This window comes from Lethenteron reissneri, chromosome 39 (assembly GCF_015708825.2).
Source record: "Lethenteron reissneri isolate LAM-NWPU_2019-01 chromosome 39, ASM1570882v1, whole genome shotgun sequence".
NCBI lineage: Eukaryota > Metazoa > Chordata > Hyperoartia > Petromyzontiformes > Petromyzontidae > Lethenteron > Lethenteron reissneri.
Genome location: NC_083817.1, coordinates 2,891,937 through 2,915,473, shown reverse-complemented (window position 1 = coordinate 2,915,473; position 23,537 = coordinate 2,891,937). Strand labels below are relative to the sequence as shown.

The following is a 23,537-nucleotide window of genomic DNA, read 5'->3' as shown; positions in this document are numbered from 1 at the left end:
GAAGGAATGGCAGACAAGGGAGGCAATGCTCCCCGCAGGACGAGCGATGAGGTCGTAGTGGGACATATTGTAGCTTGGCAGGACCATGAGAATTGGTGACGGTGTAGGGGAGGCATTCATCCAGCAGTGTATTGATCGTGGCTGATTGTTATTGTTATTTTAATAATAACTTATTTCAGTTTATAGTTCATTCAAGGGTTGAGCGTTTTCTGCGATGAATTCGGTGTGGGAGATAAAAACAGCTTGCACCGTTTTAATTGTCGAGAATATTTTGGCATTCCGGGTACACGGTGTAGCTTATGGTAATTTAGCCTGAGTGATGGACAGTCATGTGTAGAGCAGTTGCATCATTAAATCATGTCTATAATGTGTTCAATTGACAGGTTACATTCAACATAATACCCCAAGGGGCGGTAAATTTTTACTATTTACATACCGTGCTGCGTAGTAAAAATTCACGCTTTTTGTCATTGTCATGACCATTTAATTTAATATATCACATTCACCAACTGGAGCAGAGGTCTGAACGCATTCCGGTGATTTACGGCTCATTGTGCTAGAAATAATACAGGTGTAAAACTGCACACACTCACCCTTCCACTTGTGAAATCTCTCTACGCACATACGCATTGAGAATTCCTGGCCAAATCACCTGGAATGTACCCTGGCCTCTTCAGATCTCGGAAGCCATGCAACGTTGAACCTGGGTAGTGTTTTTATGGGTGACCACCATGCATGCCAGGTGTTATAGGCTATTGGCTGCAGGGCTGTATGGTGGCCGATCAATGACAGTTCAGCAAAATCTGCTCCCATGTCTATGTCCGCTAAACCACACTGACCAGCCTTGTGAAGTATTATCGAATAACCCCCATGACCTGCACGGCGTGGAGAGGCCCTCACCCAGCAGTGGGTCGACAAAGTGATATACCTGTACATGTGTATATGTACATGCATAAGCATTACATTTGCGGGCAGCGGTATCCAACGAGGAGTTGCGCATTGCATTTGACCTCTCTTTACCGGGTCAGTACCGCATTGCTTGTGCCAACAACTGTTATGGTCCTGCCGTGGTGGCCTCGGGCAGGCGCTGCACCAGCTCTACTATGACCCGGCGATCGAGCACAAGAACGCGGCGCAGAAGTGGCTGATGCAAGCGCAGGTGTCGCCCGACGCGTGGCACTTCAGCTGGGTGCTCCTGGGGTCTGAGAAGGCATCGGAGATTCAGTACTTTGGAGCGAGCGCCCTGCACACCAAAATATCGCGATACTGGGCGGACATTCCGTCGGAGCAGTACGAGGTAAGTTCTGGCGCAGCACGCAACACCTCCCTCCCGAGATTGAATGTCTCGCTCGGCGCGGCTTTAACTTCAAGCGTCTGGCCGGGGCAATCTGCAAACGTATCGATTAGCATTCAGGTTGAGAACAGCACAATCTCGTGTTGGTATAAAACTACGATCCGATAAATGTGCATCATTGTTATGAATGCTTTCTGCTGGTTTATATTCCCTGCAGGTGGAATGTGTTATTTGTGGGAGAGTATTAAATTGTTTTAAGCGGGATGGGGAAAAGGTCAAAGCGGTAAAGCTGCTGTAAAGGGGTGGAATTATAATAGGAAAGAGAAACTAACTGCCTGTTATTGATCCCAATGATTATCCTTTCCATCAGGGGGTCTGCAGGAAGCCATCCTAAAAGGTCTTCATATGCTCACAGATATCAGACCTCAATCTCTGTTTTTACAGACAACCGAGATGTTTCTGGCCATGAAAGCAAAAGCTATTATAATATTTGTTGGCAATTCTAGTGGCAATTCATATTCCAGGATGCGGGTAGTCCTTGCTAACGTCGTAGAATTTTAATTGTCTTGCGTCCAATCGCGTCCCCAGACGGGGCGGCTCATTAGTTTTTTTTTGTCCTACGCAGGCACTCAAGTCTCAGTTGAGCGCGCGCATCGCTCAGTTTGCCGACGGGCCCAAGATGGTGCTGACGCGGCTGTGCGTGGCACTCGCGTCGCTTGCTCTCAACACCCTGCCCGACGCTTGGCCCACGGCGGTGAGCGACATGACGCAGGCGTTCCCCCCGGGCCCGGCCCTGCTCGAGCTGCTCACCGTGCTTCCCGAGGAGTTGCAGACGAGTCGCCTTGCCCAGCACAGGTAGGGCACACCTCGGTGGTGACGAGGCGCGGTGACGGCACTTTAGTCGCCGCCTGTCCTGTTTTTCCCAGGATCGTCCTCTTTCTTTAAGTGGCCATCCTGGGAAATTCTCCAAGTCTTCCCGGGGCGTAAACAATCCTGAGTTTTGTTACTTGCATAGTAATTCATCACTTGAGACGTTGCATTTACATGTAGTTCTCCCCGACTTCTGGTACTGAGGTATTCTTCTTTTCATTTTACTTTCCGATTTATTTCTTTCTCAGAGGTGGCAACCCTCGGAGGCACATCATGGCACAGTATGCCAGAGTGGAACAGCGTTGCATGCGGAGAGACGACTTAAAATTTGTATCATGCTTGTTTACCCAGCTAAGCCTCACTGAATCTCAAAACACTTTTTAATGAGGATCCTGCCAGGTTTATTCTTGAAGGGGGCAATGTTGCTCTGTGTACATGCAAGCCATCTGGCTACCATGAGAGATTCGTTCATGAGGCTATCCACATATACAAACACAGAGACAATTTCAACCGAGAAGATGGATTCTGGCTTGGCAATCATTGGAAGCATTTGATAAACCATTTCACGTCTTAATTGATTGTGTTCACGCTTACGGCAACTTTCAGACCGCATTCCATTTTCTTCTTGGACCCGTCCATCTGACCAACTGCCAAATCGCTGTCTGTGGTGCTGACGTTAAGAAAAAACCGCCACTTTTTTCACATTTTCTTGCTGTGGATTTCACACCTGATGAATCTGATTGCTTTTGTTGCAGTCGAAACGTCGTGCGAATTTTATTGTTTTATATTTTTATTATTTTATCATTTCCCTTCTACGTGACTTTACCGAAAGAACCAAGAATATTGGGATATTTGTATGTATTTATGTTGAACTTCTTTCGCACCGTATATAGCCAACCGTGCTAATCGGATGTGCGGGGGAAGGACCACAAACTAAACACAAAAACCAGTACCAGTCAGGAAATTTGAGAACCCAGAGGGAAAACCCATGCTGAACAGGATAAGAACACACCAACTCAACGCAGAAAGATGCCCGAAGTGGAAATCGAATTCTTTCTTGCTGTGCGGCACATGCGCTACCACATGTGCGGCTACATGTGCTACCACTGCACCACAATGATTTTGTGCCCTGCCGTACTTGCTGAGAGCATCCTGCCCATGCGCAGGTTAATGCAGGGAAAGGCTCTTTGCAGTCTCGTCGATATTTGCAACGAAGAGGAGAGGCTGACTGAAGGCTTAAATGGCACCGTTTTACAACTACACAAAGCTGAAAGCACTGCCTATTGCATTTGTATAAAAAATGGATTGGGACTAAGTATGTTGACACACTAATACGTCTATCAATGGAAGCAAGTTGGTGTGGTTTTTGTGTGAATAATATTCAAGTGACATGATTTGTATTCAATATGGTAACCCCTAAAACTTAATCTATGACATGCTCATGTCACCTGAGTATTAGTCAGCCTCAAGTAAACTGTTCCAATTTTGTAGAAGTATTTTGTTCTAAAACAATGCGTTGTGCCATTGTATCAAATTCTAAAGGCTTTGTTGAAAGAAAATTAAACGTCTTAAAATTCGGATTGTGAGGCTTAACACTGGTTCCCAGTGTGATATTAGCTTCTACTCTAGGCAAGTCCTAGTAGGTGTGACACTGTTATGTTAATACCATTTGGCCGTACCTGGCGTCACATTTTTGTTTAAAGGATGCTGCACTCAATTGATATGCTGGTGAAGAATATAGTTTAGAATTGTGACACATCCAAACCCACCCTGAAACTATGCATTAATCCTCTTCGTATTTGTGATTGAATATCTACCACTGCTGAATATTAATATGAGGTTACGAGAGGTGGAATGATTTACTCACCACCTTACCAATTTAGTCAACGCAATTCTATACGCAAGTTGTTTGGTTGTGAGCGTAGCAACCACTCATGGCTGCAGAGATTGCATGAACCCATTACTTACAACCTATATCAATCTTGATTCTTAAACGCCTTAACTCAATGCATGTTATCGTGAGCTTGATTGATATTAATCAATTATTTTTTTCTGTATCTAGATTCAATCCCATTCAGATCTTGCATTGTAGTTCAAAAGTAGCTCTGATGTCCACTTCCGTGGGCTGCTTCTGTCACACGAGGGGTTGAACTGGGTTGTCCTAAATTGATATTCATCTTGTAACTTGACACTGACAGCACGATCGGGATATAAATTACTAACCATAAGAGGTGTTTGGGTTAGATCACGTAAATATAAATGTGTCGTTAAACCCGCCATCACCCAACACAGCCAATTAGTAAGGTTTGTCACGTAAACAGAACATGCCCAATTCGCTACTAGTACAGCACACCGGTGTGTTGGAGAGCAAACTGACAACATTTACATTTTATGAAGGGAAAAACCAGAAGGCCCGGACAAAAATCCACACGACCACGGGGAGAACATTGAAACTCCAAATATACAGAAATTGGGGTCGGGATCGAATTCGCACCCTCCTGTATCCCAGGCGAGGAAGTTAACATCTCGCCACCACGATGCTCATATGGGGAAATGATGAAAAATTGCTGAAGATAAATATACCACTGATGAAAGTTTAGATGAAGTTTGCAGAATGGAAATCTACGATAAAAAAAAAGCATACCCTGTGCTACAGTGGAATAAAATGGAACACTTTGCTTATACATATGCACGGCCGTAGAAAGGTAAAGCAATTTCATGCGCGATTTATCTAGAGTCTGGTCAGATAACTTAGGGACGTTTCTCAAAATAACTGCATTTGACGGAGCATGCGTGAAATAGCGCTTTCCCATGGCGCGCATAACGAGGGCACAGGTAGATCTCGGCGGACTGCACGGAGCTTACGCTGCATGCGGTGAAGTGTCTTGAAAAGGCATGACAAAAAGTATCCTGCTCGCTACATATGTCATTCTGAGTGGCCCACATTATGTGTGAAACGGTTGACTGCTTAGTGTGGGATGGGCCCTTCATTTTGAATAGGCCGGTCAATTTATATTCTTCTGTTGCAACCGAACACGTCCGCGTGACTTAGCTGTCTGTGCCTCACGTTATTCAAATGTATACTCGGAGCCAACCAAATTAGAATGTGTATGTGGATATATAGAGGGACTATCCGTAGCATAGGACCTTTTTTGCGTGTGCTTAGTATGTTATCCCCCCCCGCCCACACCTCCGATTACCACTGTTGGCTACATACGGTTCTAAAGAAGTTCAACATACGCTCTTCACTCTGGGTTTATTCCTTGACTACAGATGTGATTCATTGTTTATAGGGTAACGGGAGAAGGCCAACCGAGCATTTTTCTTGCAATCCACACACTGTTTAAAATGGCTTCGGAGTACTGTTAAACATCCTGCAGCACCGTCCAATCTTACACGGTTATTGATTCCTCACCCTTCGCACTCGACACGCCTCCCCCTATTTCATTAAATATAAAGCAGTCGCATGTCACTTACATTTTCCACATGCACAGCAAACGCATTCCATTCTCGTCTCCTTATGTGTACAGTATATAAAATCTTACTCATTTGCACGTAACAAATATTAGCGGTGTGACGAGTATCCATCGCCCCTTCTTGGTTCAATTAATTGACGTGATTTAAGGGTGCGATTCGATTCGATAATAGATTCGGACGTGACGTTGGTGAATGTAGAGGCGTCTAGTTGCTGCATGGATCGCCTGAACCCGTCGCGTACAACGTATACCGATCGAAAAAAGACAGTTCCCACGGGATTCAGTTCGTGCATCGTGAGCTCAAATTTCAAACTTAATTTATGAATCCATTCATTGCTGCACTCACAGTACATACAATAAACGGCTCGTTACATAGCATGTGATTTTTATTTTTTTCCCTTCATTTACTACTGAATAGTTGGTTACATTCCATGTGAAATTTGCTCATTGTAAGGACACCGAGATGCAGTGCAATGAGTTATTTTTTGTGTGAGCTCAAGCTGTTTGTGTTCTTTGTCTCAAGAGACCGCTAAGATCGTAATTATAATGGATATCAGCAGTGCATTTTCAGGGTGGAGCATTCGTAAAGGGCAGACTGCAGCCTCGATGCAATATGCTGAATGACATCTAATCTCCCACTAATACACACACATTTGCCAATTATTTTTCGTAGAATCCCGTGTGCGTAATTTTAATTTGGAATAATAATAAAAAATTGATCCAGTATATCATTTTCATTTACAAGCGTCTCCTAACCTTTTTGCATCGTGAGGTTGCGTTTTCTGTACACGTGACATTAAAATGTATGGACCCGACGACAATAATTGTGTTAAAGCTTAATTTATTTGAGCTGTGCATGGTTTGTTTGAGCAAAATGGTTATTGCCGCTGCATGCATTACAAGCCGCTGCAACCACAGCATTTTAACTCCAGTCTCGTGAACAATACTCCTAAATGTAACAAATTATGCCAACTTCTTAATCCCAATCAATGTAATTTTAGGTGAAATATAGGCATATGCAAAATATTCGCATCACCTTTAAAATGCATCTGAATAGATGTTTGTAAATGTTTCAAGAGTAGCACACAGTCCCCGAGACTACGACCACCAAGGAGATGGAGCGATGAGATACACGGCACGTGCAACTGCTGGACGTCAGCTTGGTCAGGCCTTCATCCAGCAGTGGATTGATCACGGCTGATGGTGATGCTGGTTTACCAAGGAAAGCCTCAACAATTGACGATGCTGATTCCACATGCAGCTGATTTACAGAATCATTATTTGAAGCCGTAACTTTGATTTGAGCAGCCTGTGCTGCTTTTAATCAAGTGATCACCATCGCTCATTGGTGGTGGCGTGTTAGGGGGGAGGGGGAGGACAGGAGCCGCAACAACGACGCTCAAGACGAGAAGATGGTGCGTGAGAGAAACAGCACGGAGGGATTAGAGGGAGAAAGAGACGGAGAGAGATGGAGAGAGACTAAATGAGACCGAGAGACGCAGGGACTGCCGAGAGCTAGAAAGAGGGAGGCGTTAGAGACACACGGAGACACAGAGGGAGACGGACGCAGAAATGCAGAGAGTGCCCAAGAAATGAAGACACCGAGATAGAGATACCAATGGAGGCAGTCGAGGCAGTGACACTGAGACGGGGATGGACAAAAGACAGGGAGACAGAAGCAGGCAAGTAGGCAGACAGATGCCAGTTTATTTTAAAAAAATACATTGAGGAAATACTATTCAGCCTTGAATTTGGATTTGCAGTCCATTTAGATAGGGAATTCCAATTCGGCTGACAAGTTAAAAAGGTGAAATCCTGCAAACCCATGGTGAAAATACAATTGGCATGTAGCTCGCACCGCTGCTGCTGCTACCTTGGCAGAGCCTGCATCCATTGTTTTAAGTGGATGGTTAAATGGCTACATTAGCTACGGGAAATGCATGCTATCCCTGGGGGTGTGTTTTTATATGCGTTTAAAAAGATTAAGCAGCTTTTACTCCATCTCAATATATACTAATGTTATTATGCAATTATTTAGTTTTTTTACTGTAGTGGCTGCTAAACAGACAGTGTATCCCATTGTAGTGTTATTCTGTTTGTACGCTTTCGCTATTCATTTACCACAACCACCTTTTACCTCTGTATTTCTGACGCAGAGTCGCTACAGTTAGTCGGTTTAAAAATATATAGTTATGCATTTGTTTGCCTGCTTTAATGATTGCTAATTCATAATATCATCTGCAATGTGGGTATGTGAACGCTGTCCTGGGTTTGCCCCTAAGTGTGGTGCTTGCTAACCACACTTAGGGGCAAACAGTCTGTTAAGGTTATAATAAGATACGCATGCAAGGTTTACCCCCTCCCCCCCCCCCCCAAAATGGAATTTAATGATTGTTATCATTTGGGGTAAGGATTTGATTAAAAAATAAATTATTCATCTAGTTTTTTGCCAGCTTTGTTTTTATTTAACATTGTATTTCGTTTTAATTTGTTTGGGATCTTACAGCATACTATTTGCATACGCTTTGCATAAATCCTGATTGTGGTTTCTCACGGGCTTGCTCGTCTGTCCTCTCTCTGTCCCGTTTGTGCTGTCTGTCTCGCCTGATTGTGTCTTTCTCGTCTGTACTGTCTCTACTCTCTCACTTGTACTGTTTTTGTGCCTTTTATTCGTCTCTACAGTCACATTTGTTCCATTAGCCTGAAGGAAAAAAATGTGCACGAAATGTTCTTGATTTGAAAATCATTACTTCTCACGAACACGATTGGATGCACACATCATGGGCGTCAGAATCGGTTTTTATTTTGCGGTTCTTTTGTTGGATTGGTCGTGAAGCTGAAGTGGCATGGTCTGCGGCTTTCAAGGGAGGCCGATGGTGGTTTTGCGATGTTCGGTTGGATGTGTTTTCTGGGATGGGTGGCCTGGATTAACCGGGAAACATTCTGGTTTTGTTTACGAATATTCCATGGACCTGTTGCGAGCATGCATTGCTGCTTACCACAGGTGTTGCTCACCACAGGTGTCGTTCGCCACTGATGTTGACCATTGCCAGGAATCAAACTGAGGTCACTAGGTTCAGAGTGTGGCGCCCTAACCGCTACGGCACACCAATTTTTGTTGTTATTGTTGTACCTTTGCACTAAATAAAAGCAAATCCGAAATGCTAATCGATGACTGCTACAAGCCTAACCAGGTGTCGCTTGTCCCTGCTGTGACGGCCCATGCAGGAAGGGCGTAGTGCGAGGCGTGCTGGCGCGCGAAGCTCCCGCCTGCGTCTTCCCGCTGCTCCTGCGGCTGCTGGAGCAGGGTGGCAGCGGCGGCGCCGGCGACGGCGCGGCCTCGGCAGGCGCCACGACGCTTGGCCAGAAGGTGCTGCGCTGCTTCGCCAGCTGGGTACAGCTGGACGTGCCGCTCACCGAGTGCGAGGGCCTCGTGCACTCGACGTTCCGCGCGCTCAGAGACGCGGAGCTGTTCGACACGGCCGTCGATGCGTTGGTGCAGGCCATCTCGCAGCCCGACGCGCAGAGGTGAGCCCCGGGCTATCGCCGGTGCCAAAACGTGCCGTCATGTTGGTCTCTAGTGACCGACACGTCTTCCGGCATGGGCCCGGTCCTTTTACGAAATATGTGAAATCTTCCAAATGCAATTGCGGTAAGGTGCATTGCCTGGGATTACATTGAGAGACAGAAACCCCCTCGTTCAAAGTGTTGAGTGCCTTTTTATCAGAAACGTTATTCGAATGTTATGGCCTTTTTATAATTAGCAAAGATTACACCGAGTGACATGATGGGTGATACATGGATTAGAAAACATGCAAGTTGATACAATTCAACTAACTGTTTGGGATTGTACTCTTTCCTTTTTTATGATCCATGTCATAGCAGTTAATATGAACATGTGAAAATAGAAAAATAAAAGTGAAAAGTGTTCAAGCCTGGAGAGATGCATGATTAGAACTACACTGATTACCAGAAAGAGGAACACATTTATTAGACAACATGCATGTTAGATTCAACATTTTCATCCCTGTGAAGAAAAGTGAGCTTTGCCCATACATGTTGCTAAAAGGGTTCATGTCCAGTGGCCGAGGCTACATGCAGAGTAACAGCCTCAGAAGAGAATATGCCCAAGAGCACCTCCACCATTTAGATGGAAGGAAGATATGTTCTCGTGTGGCAATGCCGAGTTTTCATTGTTACATGACGGCATCACGAGGGATGGAGACGGCTCTGGGAGGCCTTCATCCCAGAGTGGGTTGTTGATCGGATGATGATGATGATAACGGATCACGGTAATGATATTGATATCAGAATATTGGCGAGAGACCTTCACAACGGCACGTGGTTCCCTCTGGGTCCTCTGGGTCAGCTGCCAGGGGTCACGAAACATGGAGACATTTGTGCTGATGCATGCGCACTTGTCTTGCCGCACGCCTCCTGGGATGAGTGTCGGTGTGATGGAGCTTTGTTTTGAGCTTTCCCCGCAGAGCTCTTATGATGATGTTTACAGGCCCAGAAAAAAAAACTTAAAAGTACACACTCTTGGAAGTGGCAGTTGTCAAGGAATTCCTTGAATAGTTGGGTAGCCGCGTGAATGCGTTGCTTTTTTGTTGTTTTGTAAGCACCTCCACAATGGGATTTCAGCGCATGCAGGGGTTGCGATGGTTTTTTAATAGGCGTGCGGCTCTTTTTCTTGCATCGGCCCTCAGCCACTATTTGTATACCCGCAGTTATCAGCAAGATCTATGGATTATTTCACGTGATCCCAGCAAGCAACATGAACCTCGAATTAATTGCTGTCCTTGGGAGTAAATATCTTTTGTGTTTACGTTGCGCTTCCAACTTTAACAAATGGATCGGAAGTTGGCATCGATTAAAGTTTACCCCTCGCGTTTTGCATGCAGCAAACGACGACGGATATGGTCCCTGCTATTGTTGTCTTTGGATTTTCACATTAACCTCGCCGCAGCTAAGGGGCGGGGATGTTACGGCGGCGAGACCATCGCGGGCTGTCGTCAAAGGCGTCACGTGCCGCATGCAAATCCGTTTGTAGGTAGTTTACGCAGCAATGGCAGTAAATGGTCACGTATCGCCGCGCGAAGAAAATAAACCCACATTACCATTAGCCATTGTTGTTTATATAATAGCTCGTTTTTTTGCGTCGAATGTGCCGCAATTATTGCCACTTTCATTGTAGAATGGCCACTTGAAAGTCGCTTATTTTACTGAGCTAGACTTTGATTGTAAAAGGTAAAAAATATTAAAACAAATGGAAAAACATTCGTACCAAATCTGCTGCACCCATGGCATTGTTCTATAAATGATTCACAAATCCAATCGTTACAGCCTGCAAACAAAGCGTGCTTATTTATTTTATTTGCGCTGTTCTAGCACATCAAATCAGCGATTCTCAACTCGGAGGGCTACGCTTGTCAGCAATATTTAAACCCATTAAAGTGTTTGTTTTAGAGCAAATAAAAGTTAATGTTCTGCTCCGCAGAAACAAGGGCAGCTTCTGTAAAAGGCAATTACCGTGAGTTGTTGTGTGGGTAAATAGCTTTGACTTGCACGGATAATGTCACGGCCGGCCGGTGAGTGGGGCTCACGCCGTCTCGCACACATCCCCATGGGAGCGGGGGGCGGGGGAGCGGGGCCGGGGGCTCGCGATGTTGACGTTGGCTCGCAAACAACGAGGACCCGTCAAGCGAGCGATGGTGTTCGCGTGCGGCATATCACGCCAGCACTCTGCGGCAGTAAAATGCTGTCACTGCTGCTACGCTTGCCAGCCTGCTTGTTACACCACGGCGCAGAGTCGTGCACCGGAAATGAGATGATGGTGTGCCTTGGTCATTTGAAATTAAGCCCCACCTGCTGAGAATGTCATGAGAGGCAGAGCCAAGGGCACGGGCAGGTGGTGGGAACGGCCGTGCTGCGGCTAATTCAGGAGAGTATGACACATGTGGAGCCTGCATTTCTGTTTCACCAGGGGGCTGCGGCGGCATTGATGATGCAGCTGAATTAACCGTGGAGGGGGCCCGACTAAAATAGCTCCGGGAAAAACCTGCCGATGAAAATATTAAAACAAATATCTGATGACATTTGATTAATTTGACCTCAATTATTTCTCCCGCATTTAGCGCATTTTATCGCGATCTTCATTCTATTTTAAAAGCCGTTTTTGTATTTGCTAAGTTTCCTGTAATTGTATCTATTTATTAATGATGCACAGTATATGTGCTGCAGTTCATCCAATTTTTTTGGAGGTATATATATTTTTTTACATTTACAGTTGTGATATCCGATGCAAATAGTGAATTGTTCGCGATGCTGTGCCGGCAGAATCTGTTGCGAGCAGAGTAATAAAGCCCAGAGCATAATATCGTATCCACTGAGCACACGACTTTCACACGGAGTAATGCCCTTGCTGGCAAGAAAAACCACTGTGTTGACCATTAGGCTTGCAAATGTTGCACGTTCATGTGTTGAAAGAAACCCTTTAAATAATACATCAGGGATTCATCATTACATGCTTATTGCTCCATAATTAAACATTATGTTCCTTCACCCACACCAGTTCCGTTTGATTTAGATTCCACGGGCTTTGGTGCATGCTCGTCGTATTGTGTGATGTGGGTCTGTGGGTCTTTGTGAACCATAGAGGCTTGCGTTTAATAATAGCGGCTGAGAAATAATTTACTGCTCTCTGGCCTTGAATAGCAGTTGCTTTGCAATCGGTGGTGAGTGAACACTCCACCACAGTACATTATTATGCAGCTCCGTTATTAAAAATCATGTGTTAAAACATCCAATTGGTTTGAGTCACATTAGGGAATGCTAAGAAATATTTTGGCTGAGCTTTAGTCTTTTGCATACTCCATTCTTACATTATTGCAATATCAGTTGAAATATTTAGCGCTATGAAATGTTACAAGTCATCTTGCAGATAACATTTGCTTATGCCATGAATATATTAAGTGGGTGAAGACCAATTATCACATTTTTGTTTTTAATGAGTAATGTCAAGGCTAGACTTCGCATAGTATGGAGTGATAGGTTAAAAAGGACAGTTGTAAACACATTTGTCATTAATAATTCTATACAGGGTAAAAATATATATATATTTCTAAAGCACTGGTGTTCAAATCTTGTTTTTGTTACATAAGTTCTGACAGAACCATCTGCATGCCAAGCCTGGGATTTGGAAACATATGGCTGCTTTGTAGCTTTGCATGAGTTAGAAAATTATTTTCATGGAGACTGTATAAATAAGGTATAATACACAATTTCATTGAGTACAATCCATAGTATACATACAAATGTAATGCGCTGGAGTAAAAGCGGATTGATTCAAACACTGCGCTGTAAACCCATCGATTAGAGTTCAATTCCCAACCATGGCTCACATCAGTGGCGGGCAATATCCAGGACATTTCAAAATAATCTCCAGGGAGAGAGAGACCTTTATCCAGCAGTGGATTGACAAGCCGCTTAATGTTAGTTCAATTTTCACTGCGCCAACCATAAATAATTGTGTCCATTTTCGCATGAATTGCATTGGTGCCACCCATCTCAACAGTCATCCCCGATTGAGCTAGCAATGGATTTTAAAAGAAGAAGAAGAACGTTGTCAACGTTCAACCGACAGGAGTGCGGCGCCGTGTTTCTCATGCCCGGCACGTCTTGGCGAGGCCGCATATGCTGCGGCTAAGCAGCTGAGTAACGGCGCATCGCGGCGTTGCCTTAACAAGGGGCCCGGGTCGTGATCCATGCCACACAAAGAGAGAGAGAGATGGCTAGAAATTAATAGATGAGGGTTTTTGCACACCGTCTAGTTTGTCATTTGCCACTTAAAAACAAAAAGCTAATGAAACAGCCTGACAAAGCAAAGAGTTTTCAAAGTATAAACAGAATCCGGCGCCACTTTGTGAAGACTAATGAGCCATTCAAATGGAGGCTTGCGCAGAAAACAAAGTCAGCCTTAAAATAATGCGGCTTAAATCTTGCATGTCTGTCGGCTGCACAACAAAGTGCGCCATCCTTAAAAGTTTGACGAGCGAACGCTTCTTCAAGGCCATTTCACATATACCAATAACTTCCTCAAATCATCGCTGGTTTTTTTTCCCCTCTCCCCCTGTGAAAGTGATACCGGTGCAATGAATACGACGAGATGTTGTGACGGCTCGCCAAATACGTGTTGGCCTCCACAAGTCGTCGCCCAGTGAGGAGTCGGATGTTAAAGGGATTGTTTTACTTTGGAAGCGTATTTTTCTGCCGATTTTGGCAGACAGGAGGAGCTGGCGTTGGAGAGGGAGGGGGGGGTAAGGTGGGTAGTGGGGGGGTGTATGTGAATGGCCATGTCCTCACTTGCCCGTGACATCATATCGCTATCCCGCCGTGATCCAGAACCACGTCCTATAACGAGTGCTCTGCCACGCACCCTTGGCTCGTCCGCTGCAGGCCGCCCGCTATCGCGTTATCATGGCTTCATGAGCATCGTGGGTATTGCTAATGTGGCAGGGAGTGGTGATAGAGCTGCCTATTATGACGTTCTGTCATGTAAAAGTGGGCATAAGCAGAATGGATGTCTTGGAAGAGTTTAACAAAAATTCAGCATTTAAAAAGAAAATTATTTCAGGCATGAAACTGCTTTAGTTTTTACATAAATTATATCGCTTATTGGATTAGTATGTCGTAAAAGGCCAATGAAAACCTAGTTGGAATTATTTATTTGAAACTTATCCGTGGCATTTTTACATCACCAAGGCATGAAATGGAGATGTGAATTTAATGCCAAGTTGGATTTAAGAGGCAAAATGTGTCTTGCATACTGCTTTGTATCGGGTGAATGGTGGCACAGTTGGAAGTGCCCTGTGCTGAGCCTGGCAACTTGTGTAGTTGCTGGGCATGGCTAACCTCAGTGACGAGCGACAGCTTCACCAACCCATACTGGTCAACCTCGGCAACTGATATGGCTTCAGTGATATATTGACAAACAGCTGTAAATTAATTGTAATTATAACATGTGAATTATTACTATTTGGTTCAATTGTTGTTTTTTATGTTATTGAAAATATTTATTTTAACAATAATGAACGAAACGATTATGAGATTTTTTTTATCAATTGGATTTTGAATAAATTGGCAGTTTTATGTAGTCCAGGTAATGAAACCGGTATTTGACTTGGGGGTCTGGTGCTAAAGCCAACTCAAACTTTACAGGTGTGTGGCTCATCGCAGTGATAGAGCGACATAAAGCCTTGAAATACTACACTGGCTCTACAGATGTGGCCTGTCATGTGGCGTGGTTGCTGCTCATTGATAAGAGAACACCTTCAAAAGCTGATTCTTATAGGCAAGCCTACTGATCTCGAGCCCTGGTGAAAGACCCTGTGAATGTTTCACACAGCTGAGTGCGGGCACACCATCTTCGGCCACTGTTTATTTTTCTGGAGTGCTCGCAAACAATATTGATCCAACTCCTCCGCTCGACACCTGACTCACATTTCACCGTAGGTGTAAACCGTTAAATAAAAGTCTTTTACCCGCACAACATATTTGTGGAACTTGCACTTAAAAAATGTATCCTTAACACGATCATTCAGTGAATTTGATGAAGTTAATATCTTGTACTGATTTAGTTGACATCTTTTTGTTGAAAATTTTAGATGGGAAAAAAAGCAACTTTTATATTTGTCGTAAATGTTTTAGCGATTCACGATTTGGTGACGTTTCACAAATCTTATCTGAGAATCAATTCTTGGATGAGATTTTTCACATTGCGATGAACGTAGCAGCGACTAGTGCCGTTTGAGCTCATTACTTAGTGTACATAAAACAATCACTGCTTACCGTTGTAAATGATTTGATACTTGTAACAAATCAATAATCAATGCACCATTACAGCACCTTAATAAAAAAAATGACCACTGAAGTGTTTCATTTTTAAGCGTATCGTTGAAAGAGGAAGATAATGACCAAAGGCGGGCTGCGTGTGGGTAGCGTGTAGCGGCTGTTGTGTCACTGTGTATAGCGAGTTATATTTCAAACGTGGCAGAGCAATTTCTCTGAACTTCTCCGCTGAGCTCACCTTGTGTGTTTGGCCGCAAAGGGCAAGCGTCAACTTGGGAACATATTTGATTTTGCTGGGATTTTTCCTTTAATCTGGTGGCAAGGTGGCTCCCCTCTTGAAGCCTAAGGACTAAGCAAACTGGGTGAATTGGCCTGTCATGTCATATTTAATAATATCCTACCAGCATCCCTCTCGGAAAATGAGATTTCTGAAAGCTAATGCATTCTGGAATGTGCGAAATGGATTTTTGATGCATTGCATAGTTCCTATATATTTTTTTCTTTTTCCCAAAAGATTCAGCTTTGTAATGTGACCCTTTGAAAGAGTTGCATGCACTGGGAATTGGTTTTCAAAACATCTAATGTCATGTTTATTTTTGTGACTTTTTTCACATTACCCATGTGAAAAACATTTCTGGCCACAGTTGTAAAGATAGAGCAATTATTGTTTTACGAGTAATTGAAATTGCACTGGGCATGTGCAAAACTTAGAGGTGCTTTTTTTTAAGTGTGATATTCAAAATCCCCGCCAGTGGGTTGTACGGCCAGTGTGTGAAACATGCTGCCCTTAGCTGTAATCAGGTATGAAGACCATTGTACGTGTCCGAGGAAACATCAACGAGTGAGGGCATTTTCACTGGTTTATTATTTCATCATCATTATCAATGAATTAAGGTGGACTGCATTGGAAGCACAGTAATAATTATAATAATAAATAAACGATGATGACCAATTATCTCCTACCTCACACAGCTAAAAACATGTATCAGAGCCCAGCATGGTGGCACAGCAACCGAGAAAGTAGGCGAACCGATAACACACGTAACATTCACAGCGCCACACTGGCACGCGAATAAATTAACTTGACAAAATACGATGAAGGCTCCTCGCGAGCGGAGTAGCAACAACTGCAGCAACAACGAGTTCAACACATTCCAGCAAAAGCCGTGGCGAGATGCTACTCGCTTAAGAGATCGTGACGCATTCGGGAGCGATAAAGTCTTCAGATCTCGGTGTCGAACTTATTGGCAGCGGAGGACTCTGATGGCGTAGCCTTGGAGGCTGTTCCACAGCGTGGGCCCAGCGACGGAGAATGCCCATTCAGCGGCTTTCTAAGTTGTTGGGTGCCGCTGCGGAACAAGCTGACGATAGCCAGAATGCAATTGCCTGACTGGCCAATGATGCCGGAGAAGTTCCCTTCGATAGGGGATTTTACGTGCCTTTGGTATGCTCCTGCGATGACAGCGTGCCATTTAGTTTAATTTTTCTTCCTAAATGCCTCCCCTTTTCGAAATGAAGGAGATTGTCACTTTGACAGCTGTGTAAAGGGATGACCTGACAAGACAGGAGTGGCAGCTCCCCGATCTGAGACCTCATGAGTTGGTGCAGAAGCCCACTTGCAGCGTGCTGGAAACATGTGCATAAAAACATGAGTGTGTAAGCAGCAATAATGATTAGCCATGCGCCTACCAGAATGTGTTGTTTACCGCGCCTTTGTCTCGCGCTTATCGCTCAGAATACGCAAATGAGATGCATGCGTCCGTCACATCATTCGGCGCAGTTGTTAATTACGTGTTAAGTTGTCCAATAAAACATTGAAATTGTCACATTTTTTGACAACCACCACCACTAATCTCTTTGACCTCCTCACAGTGTGCAATCGCGCTCCTCCCCAGTGGACCACAATCTAATTTACATCGTGAACTCCCGCTGAACGATTGATCGGCAGTTTTTTTGTTTGTTACTTTCGTTCACACGCACACACACACACGCGTGCGTTGTGTGTGCCCCGGTGGCTTGGTGTTTCCGGTGCCCGCTGAGTGACTGCTACTTGACAGCGAGCGCTTCACGAATACTGGCGCGCGCGGGGTTCTTTTGAGCCCCGTGTTTTCCCGCTGGCTCACTCGCGTGTGACCTGAAAGCTATTTTGATACTGCGCACATCGTTGTTTTTTTTCTTTCTTTCCCCAGCTGATCCCCTGTGAACTTCATTGGCACGTTTAATCTTCGATCGACTCCGGGATGATGAAAAGCGCCTTTCTGTTTGGCCTTGGCGCAGCGCAACGGCTGTCCGCTTCAGATATGTCTGTGGCCAGTGAGGTCGAGTGCGATTTAATGGACCCCCCATGCAGCTGCATGTTGCACTGTTTAGTTTTCCCCCGCGTACTCCTGCGGTGATTCATCGTTTGGTTTTAATTTGCAGGAATCAGAGTTCCTGACATGGGGCCCCCAAACGGCCTTAGTTTGCACGCAAATTAAGTCACCAGAAAAGATTTGCAGAGATGAATTTAATGACAAATTAAATTCTAATAATCAGGCAACGGTATGTCTGTTTCAAAAAAGAATCTTCATCTATCAGCCTATTAGCCTTCTGGACTAATGTGTTCCAGCAGAATTATGTTTTAAGCTGGCACAGTTTTAGCTGTGTTTAATCATCATTGATTGGCCAGGTTTGCCTAATGTTGACACCGGACCGTTCGCCATTGGATGACCACCAATTGGCACAAAGGTTGCCATATTAAACACCTCTGTACAGTTTCAAAAATAAAATAAGTGTCACCATTGGTAGTGCCCATCGGGCAGTGATCAGTGGTGCAGTGGTAGTGGTTTTGTGTGGTGTGTTTGCATTGAATCTGAGAGATAAAGTCACACTGGGGGATGGTCTGCTCTTTTACGAAATATAGTTTAATTTCGCGTGGTCTATGATGGTTATTTACATCGGCCGAATGTGGCATTTCAGAAAGCCCTCTAAAACGAGCGGCCAGGTCGCTTGTGAAATACCTCAGCCCAAAGAATGACCTTTGTCACTGATCGCGCCATGTTGCACATATAATATGTCCAAAGGTGTTTGCATGAGCGAGTTATATTTTTGAAGCTCCTAGAATCTCCTGTTTCTGGATATGAGAATCGCATGAGACGTGGTAATTATATCAGGCCGCCTTTGCCGAGGGGGGGAGAGAGAGATTTTTTGGCCGGCTTGTGGGCACACACATCTTTCCTTGGTAAGATTAGATTTTGGGTTGTGCGGAAATAACATCTTGAGGATATAAAAACGGATGTTTTGAGAGGGAGTCCCCTTTGTAGTAATTATTTTGGGATTGAGATTCTGGCAAACAGTTCCAATGTCACCACGGGCGTATTTATAGAGACACGTGGACGCACAGTACGTTCGTGAAATTCTCCAACCACTGCATTGCAGCCACCACGTCCGCACCACTATCCGTACAACTGTCGCACCACAACCATTGTCGTTTTCATGGTCACCAAAACGAATAACACATAACCACCATAACTACCACTTGGGCAGCATAAGCAACACTGTCATCACCAACACCCTCAACTCACCATTGTCACCACAGCCACCCACACCGCCACTAACACTAACCCCCAGTATCATTACACTAACGCTGTGGTTACTCGGGGCATAATGATTGCATCCATTCAGTGAATTATTGATTTTTAAGCGTACATTACATGCATTTATTAATGCACATCAGAGTAAATTATTTTCGACTCGTATGCTGCGTATATTGACTTCACATGATCTCTAGCCACTAGTGGCTGCTATATTCACCGCAAAAAAAACGATGTCATTTTTTAATTGAATCACCTCCCTGAATTATTACACCCATAGTCGATCTTCCGCAAAGCTTATTGGCAACCATACACCGCACTGCATGAACCGTTGCAGATGCGGATACCTGATGTACAAATGGAAGGGTAAAAAGTTCTCCGCTGTGCGACTGTTGCCACCCAGAACAGACCGTGGAACATAACAGACTCGCTGTCCGATTCACAAATATGAGAAGGGGGGTGGCATCGTCGGCTCCTCCTGACGCAGTTATCTGGCTCGGCCACCTCAATGTAAGATCGTGATGTTTGCTCGACATCAACGTCGGCCATACTAGGAAGAAGACCCGTAGTCATTATGCAGTCGCCCAGAGCAAATTGCGCAATCTCAAGTGTGCGTATCGTGTGGCCGCATAGTCACGTGTGCCATGGGGCTCACTGTCTACAAGCAAGCGAGTGCAAAAACAATACAAAAGTGTTAATTACACACGGTACGAATTGCAGTCACTTCAGCTGTGCACGCGCCGCGGTCGGTCTTCTTCCACAGGGCTTCGAGTATCGGATTTGTTTTTTTAATTACATTTATTTGACATGAACGAGCGCTACTGCCATCATTAATGTTCCCTGCCGGCAGCACCCTTGTTGCAATGATTACAAAGTTTCCCTTGCAAGATTGATACTTTATCTCAGTTGGGTTTTCGCATGGATTTAATTGATTGATTAATTACCAGCCGAACAAAAAGTTGCGGTGTTAATGATTTTCAGACGTGGTATTTGCTGAGGTTTAAGTGTGCCAATATAAATTAGTTTGTCGGAAGCAATTTATGACCCCTCGCGGACCATTTTGCATTAATATTTTGGACTCTTCATGAATCATGACATTTTGTTTATGAGCCGCAGATGGCGTACAACGGCTCTCCCTCGAGATGGGAGGACTCGTGCTTAGTGCGGTGCTACTGTAGGAATCTCATTACATTCCAGCGCGGTTTGGCTCGTCGATTCCTTTTTTCCATTTGACAGCCAGCACCGACAGGTTGTGCATATATGCACAAAAGACTAAGATCCCTGTGCAGGCTACACAGGCTGTTAGGACTGCGATGAGGGGACGGTGTGGCTAGCATCACACCCAGTGACATTTTGTTTTCAAACACCGTGCTCTTTTAAGGCTGATTTGATCTAGGGGATGCCCAAGACATATTAGATATTCGCCACTGTTGTTAACCGTGGCTGGGAACGGGGCTTGCGGTGCCAGGTTTTGTAGCGCTGTGCACTGACCACTCCACTGCCACTCGCCACAAAAACGACAAAGATCTCCCTGGATCGGTTCAGATAATCGTCAATGGTGTTGGCCGTGCGCGCCAATCAAACTTGCGCAGCACACTTACCACTGTGCCACCTCTCGCTCCCCACAATGCACGTATACAAATAGAAAGATCCCCCATATAGCCTTAACAGACGACAGGGCCAAGTGCTGTTAGCGACTCCCCATGAAGCCGGCACGGTACACGAGGGGGTGGATGGCCAGCACTATGCCGGATCATCTTTATCTCCTCAGTGGCGATGTTTACACACCACACCAGGTACACATTTGAGGCTAAGTCGACTTAGACGAGGCCCAGAACCGATTCGGATAATCATCACTGGTGTTAACCACGAGCGGGAAATCGAACTCGAGTTTGTAGCGCAACGCGCTAACCTCTGCACCACAATGCACGTGTACAACAACCGCCATTCGCCACTAAGTGGCGGTGACGTCACCACGACGCTTGTGCCAAGCCATGTGCACCTTGAGGCCACGTGAAGTGTCGAACGCCCGCTGGCAGGAGGTCACGGGGCAGACCCAGGTGCCACGGGTCGACTTACCGAGATGACCGAGATGACTGGCTGATGCGCCACCTGTGCCCCCTACTGTACCAACTTGCTGTGCTTTAGCCACCCGGGCACTCCGCTCGTTATTGTGAGCGTCACTCACACGTGCACACTCCTTACAAAGACTGGCAGGCTCTCGCGTCAAACGAAAGTCGCCCCTTCGCCGTGTCCGTGTCGCCTGCTGGCGCGTGCAGGTACGTGAACACGCTGCTCAAGCTCATCCCCCAGGTGCTGCAGCTGCAGGAGCAGCTGACGCAGGCGGTGCAGAATGGCGACACGGAGACCACGCACGGGATCTGCCGCGTGATCGTGGCCCTCGGCGAGAACCACGCGAGGTGGGGAGCGGGGGGGGGGGTCGCTGGCCACCGCGTGGACTCGCGAGCCCCGCTGGCGAGATGTTGACTACCTCGTGGGTTCGATCCCGACCCAAACGCCTGTATATTTGGGGTTATAATGTTCTCTCCATGGTTGCCTGTATTCTTCTCCAGATCTGCATTTAGAGTATTTGGCTGCGATAAATTTCCACGTGATAAGCCTCTTCCTTGAGTCATCATTTGTGGCCAGGTTGCTTCTGAAAAGTGGGTCTTACCTGGTAAAATAAATAGTTCAATAGTTACATCGAAGTGAGAAATCTCTTCTGTTATTCCGGATAGTTTACCACTTACCACCCCATGATCTTGTTATCGTTGCACACCGACCGTTCTTACAATTAAGATGTTTTTGTGTTTTATAACTGCGCAGTACTTCTTTTTGCATCGCTTATTAGAACGATTTCATCAATATAATTACTTCCGCCAGTAGGATATTTCATTGTTTCATTCATGTGGAACTTCAATCAAATCATGCGCACACTGTTGAATATTTAGGTGGGTAATGGGTCCCTCCTGTTCTGCTGCCACTGTGGCGAGCAGTGGCACAGTGGTTAGTGTATTGCGCCATGAACCCGGCAGCTCGAGTTCGGTTCCTGGCCGTGGCTAACATCAGTGGCGAGTGACATCAACCAACTCCTGGGCCTCTATGTTGACTTGGCCTAAAGTATCTGCTCCGATTTGTAAAAATCAGCACTTGTGGGAACAAATGCAGCCTGAGCATGGTGCTGCCCATCCCACCTCTTTAATATGCCTACTGGGCTATGGAGCTCACTAACAGCACTTGCCCCAGCATTCTATGTAAGCTAGACGTGGGATCTTTGTTTTTGGTGCCACTATGATGCGTTGCTGTGCACAGAGCTCTGCTGGAGCAAACGGATCACTGGCAGAGCTTCCTGGCCCTGGTCAACATGGTGATGTACTGCACGGGCATCCCGGGCCACTACCCTGTGGACGAGACCACCAGCTGCCTCACCCTGACGTTCTGGTACACGCTGCAGGTACGTACACACCTGGTACACACCGCAGGTACGTACACACCTGGTGCACGCTGCAGGTACGTACACACCTGGTACACGCTGCAGGTACGTACACACCTGGTACACGCTGCAGGTACGTACACACCTGGTACATGACGCAGGTAGGTACACACCTGGTGCACGCTGCAGGTACGTACACACCTGGTACACGCTGCAGGTACGTACACACCTGGTGCACGCTGCAGCTGCGTACACACTTCACGTGGTTACACAAGTGACAGGTGGCCACCATGCCCAAAGGTTGTTATGGGGATGTGAGGCTACTTTGGTGGGCAGCAGAGAGCAGCGCAGCAAAAGCCAATCTTGTACTGTACCTCTTTGCTCCCCACATCCGCCAACATGCCTTGATTCGCGTGGTGAAAAAGAATATGTATTATATTCAACCCCCACGATGCATGGCCCTCATCCAGCGGTGGATTGACAAAGGCTTGTACATGTACAGGAATCGGGCCGATGTTGTTCGTCCTTTATTTGAACGCTGTGCGGAGCGGTAGCGTAGCGGATAGCGCACTGTGCTACGGACCGAGCGACCCGATTTCATGACCAACACCAGTGATGATGATAATTTGAACCGGCCCTGGGCCTTCCTTAGGTCGACTCGGCCTTAAATGAGAACTTAGTGCGATGTGTAAACTAGGGAGAAAAAGGCAGTCGGGTGCATTGCAGGGCGTGTTCCGTGCCGGGCTTCGTAGGTGCTGCTGGCGAACGGCACTTGTCTCCCACAGTCGGTTGAGGCTACACGGGTGATCTTTGTGTCTCATACATTGAGCTAATTGGAGGCCCACCCCAGCGCTCACCGCCCTCCCCCTTCTGCCTGGCCACGAAGCCACACTGCCCGTGCGCACAGTCTCACGGGCAACTGCAGCGTGGGGGGGGGGGGGGCAACTGACAAGCTTGGCATTTGTAGCGCATTTGATCAGCCGTGCAACATCAGCCGCAATTCCTCTTCTGACGCCCCGCGGGCAAACCGCGGAGGGTCGAAA

At 45.9% G+C, this 23,537-nt stretch overlaps 1 protein-coding gene across 2 annotated transcripts in view; it reads left to right on the top strand.

Moving 5' to 3' along the window:
- IPO13 (importin 13) overlaps positions 1-23,537 on the top strand; it is a 70,612-nt gene that overhangs the window by 4,955 nt on the left and 42,120 nt on the right. For both annotated transcript variants that reach the window (XM_061567802.1, XM_061567801.1), the window contains exons 2-6: positions 1,085-1,297; positions 1,920-2,149; positions 8,869-9,168; positions 21,341-21,481; positions 22,374-22,515. In XM_061567802.1, coding sequence (XP_061423786.1) covers positions 1,085-1,297; positions 1,920-2,149; positions 8,869-9,168; positions 21,341-21,481; positions 22,374-22,515 — 1,026 coding nt within the window. The remainder of the gene's footprint in view (positions 1-1,084; positions 1,298-1,919; positions 2,150-8,868; positions 9,169-21,340; positions 21,482-22,373; positions 22,516-23,537) is intronic.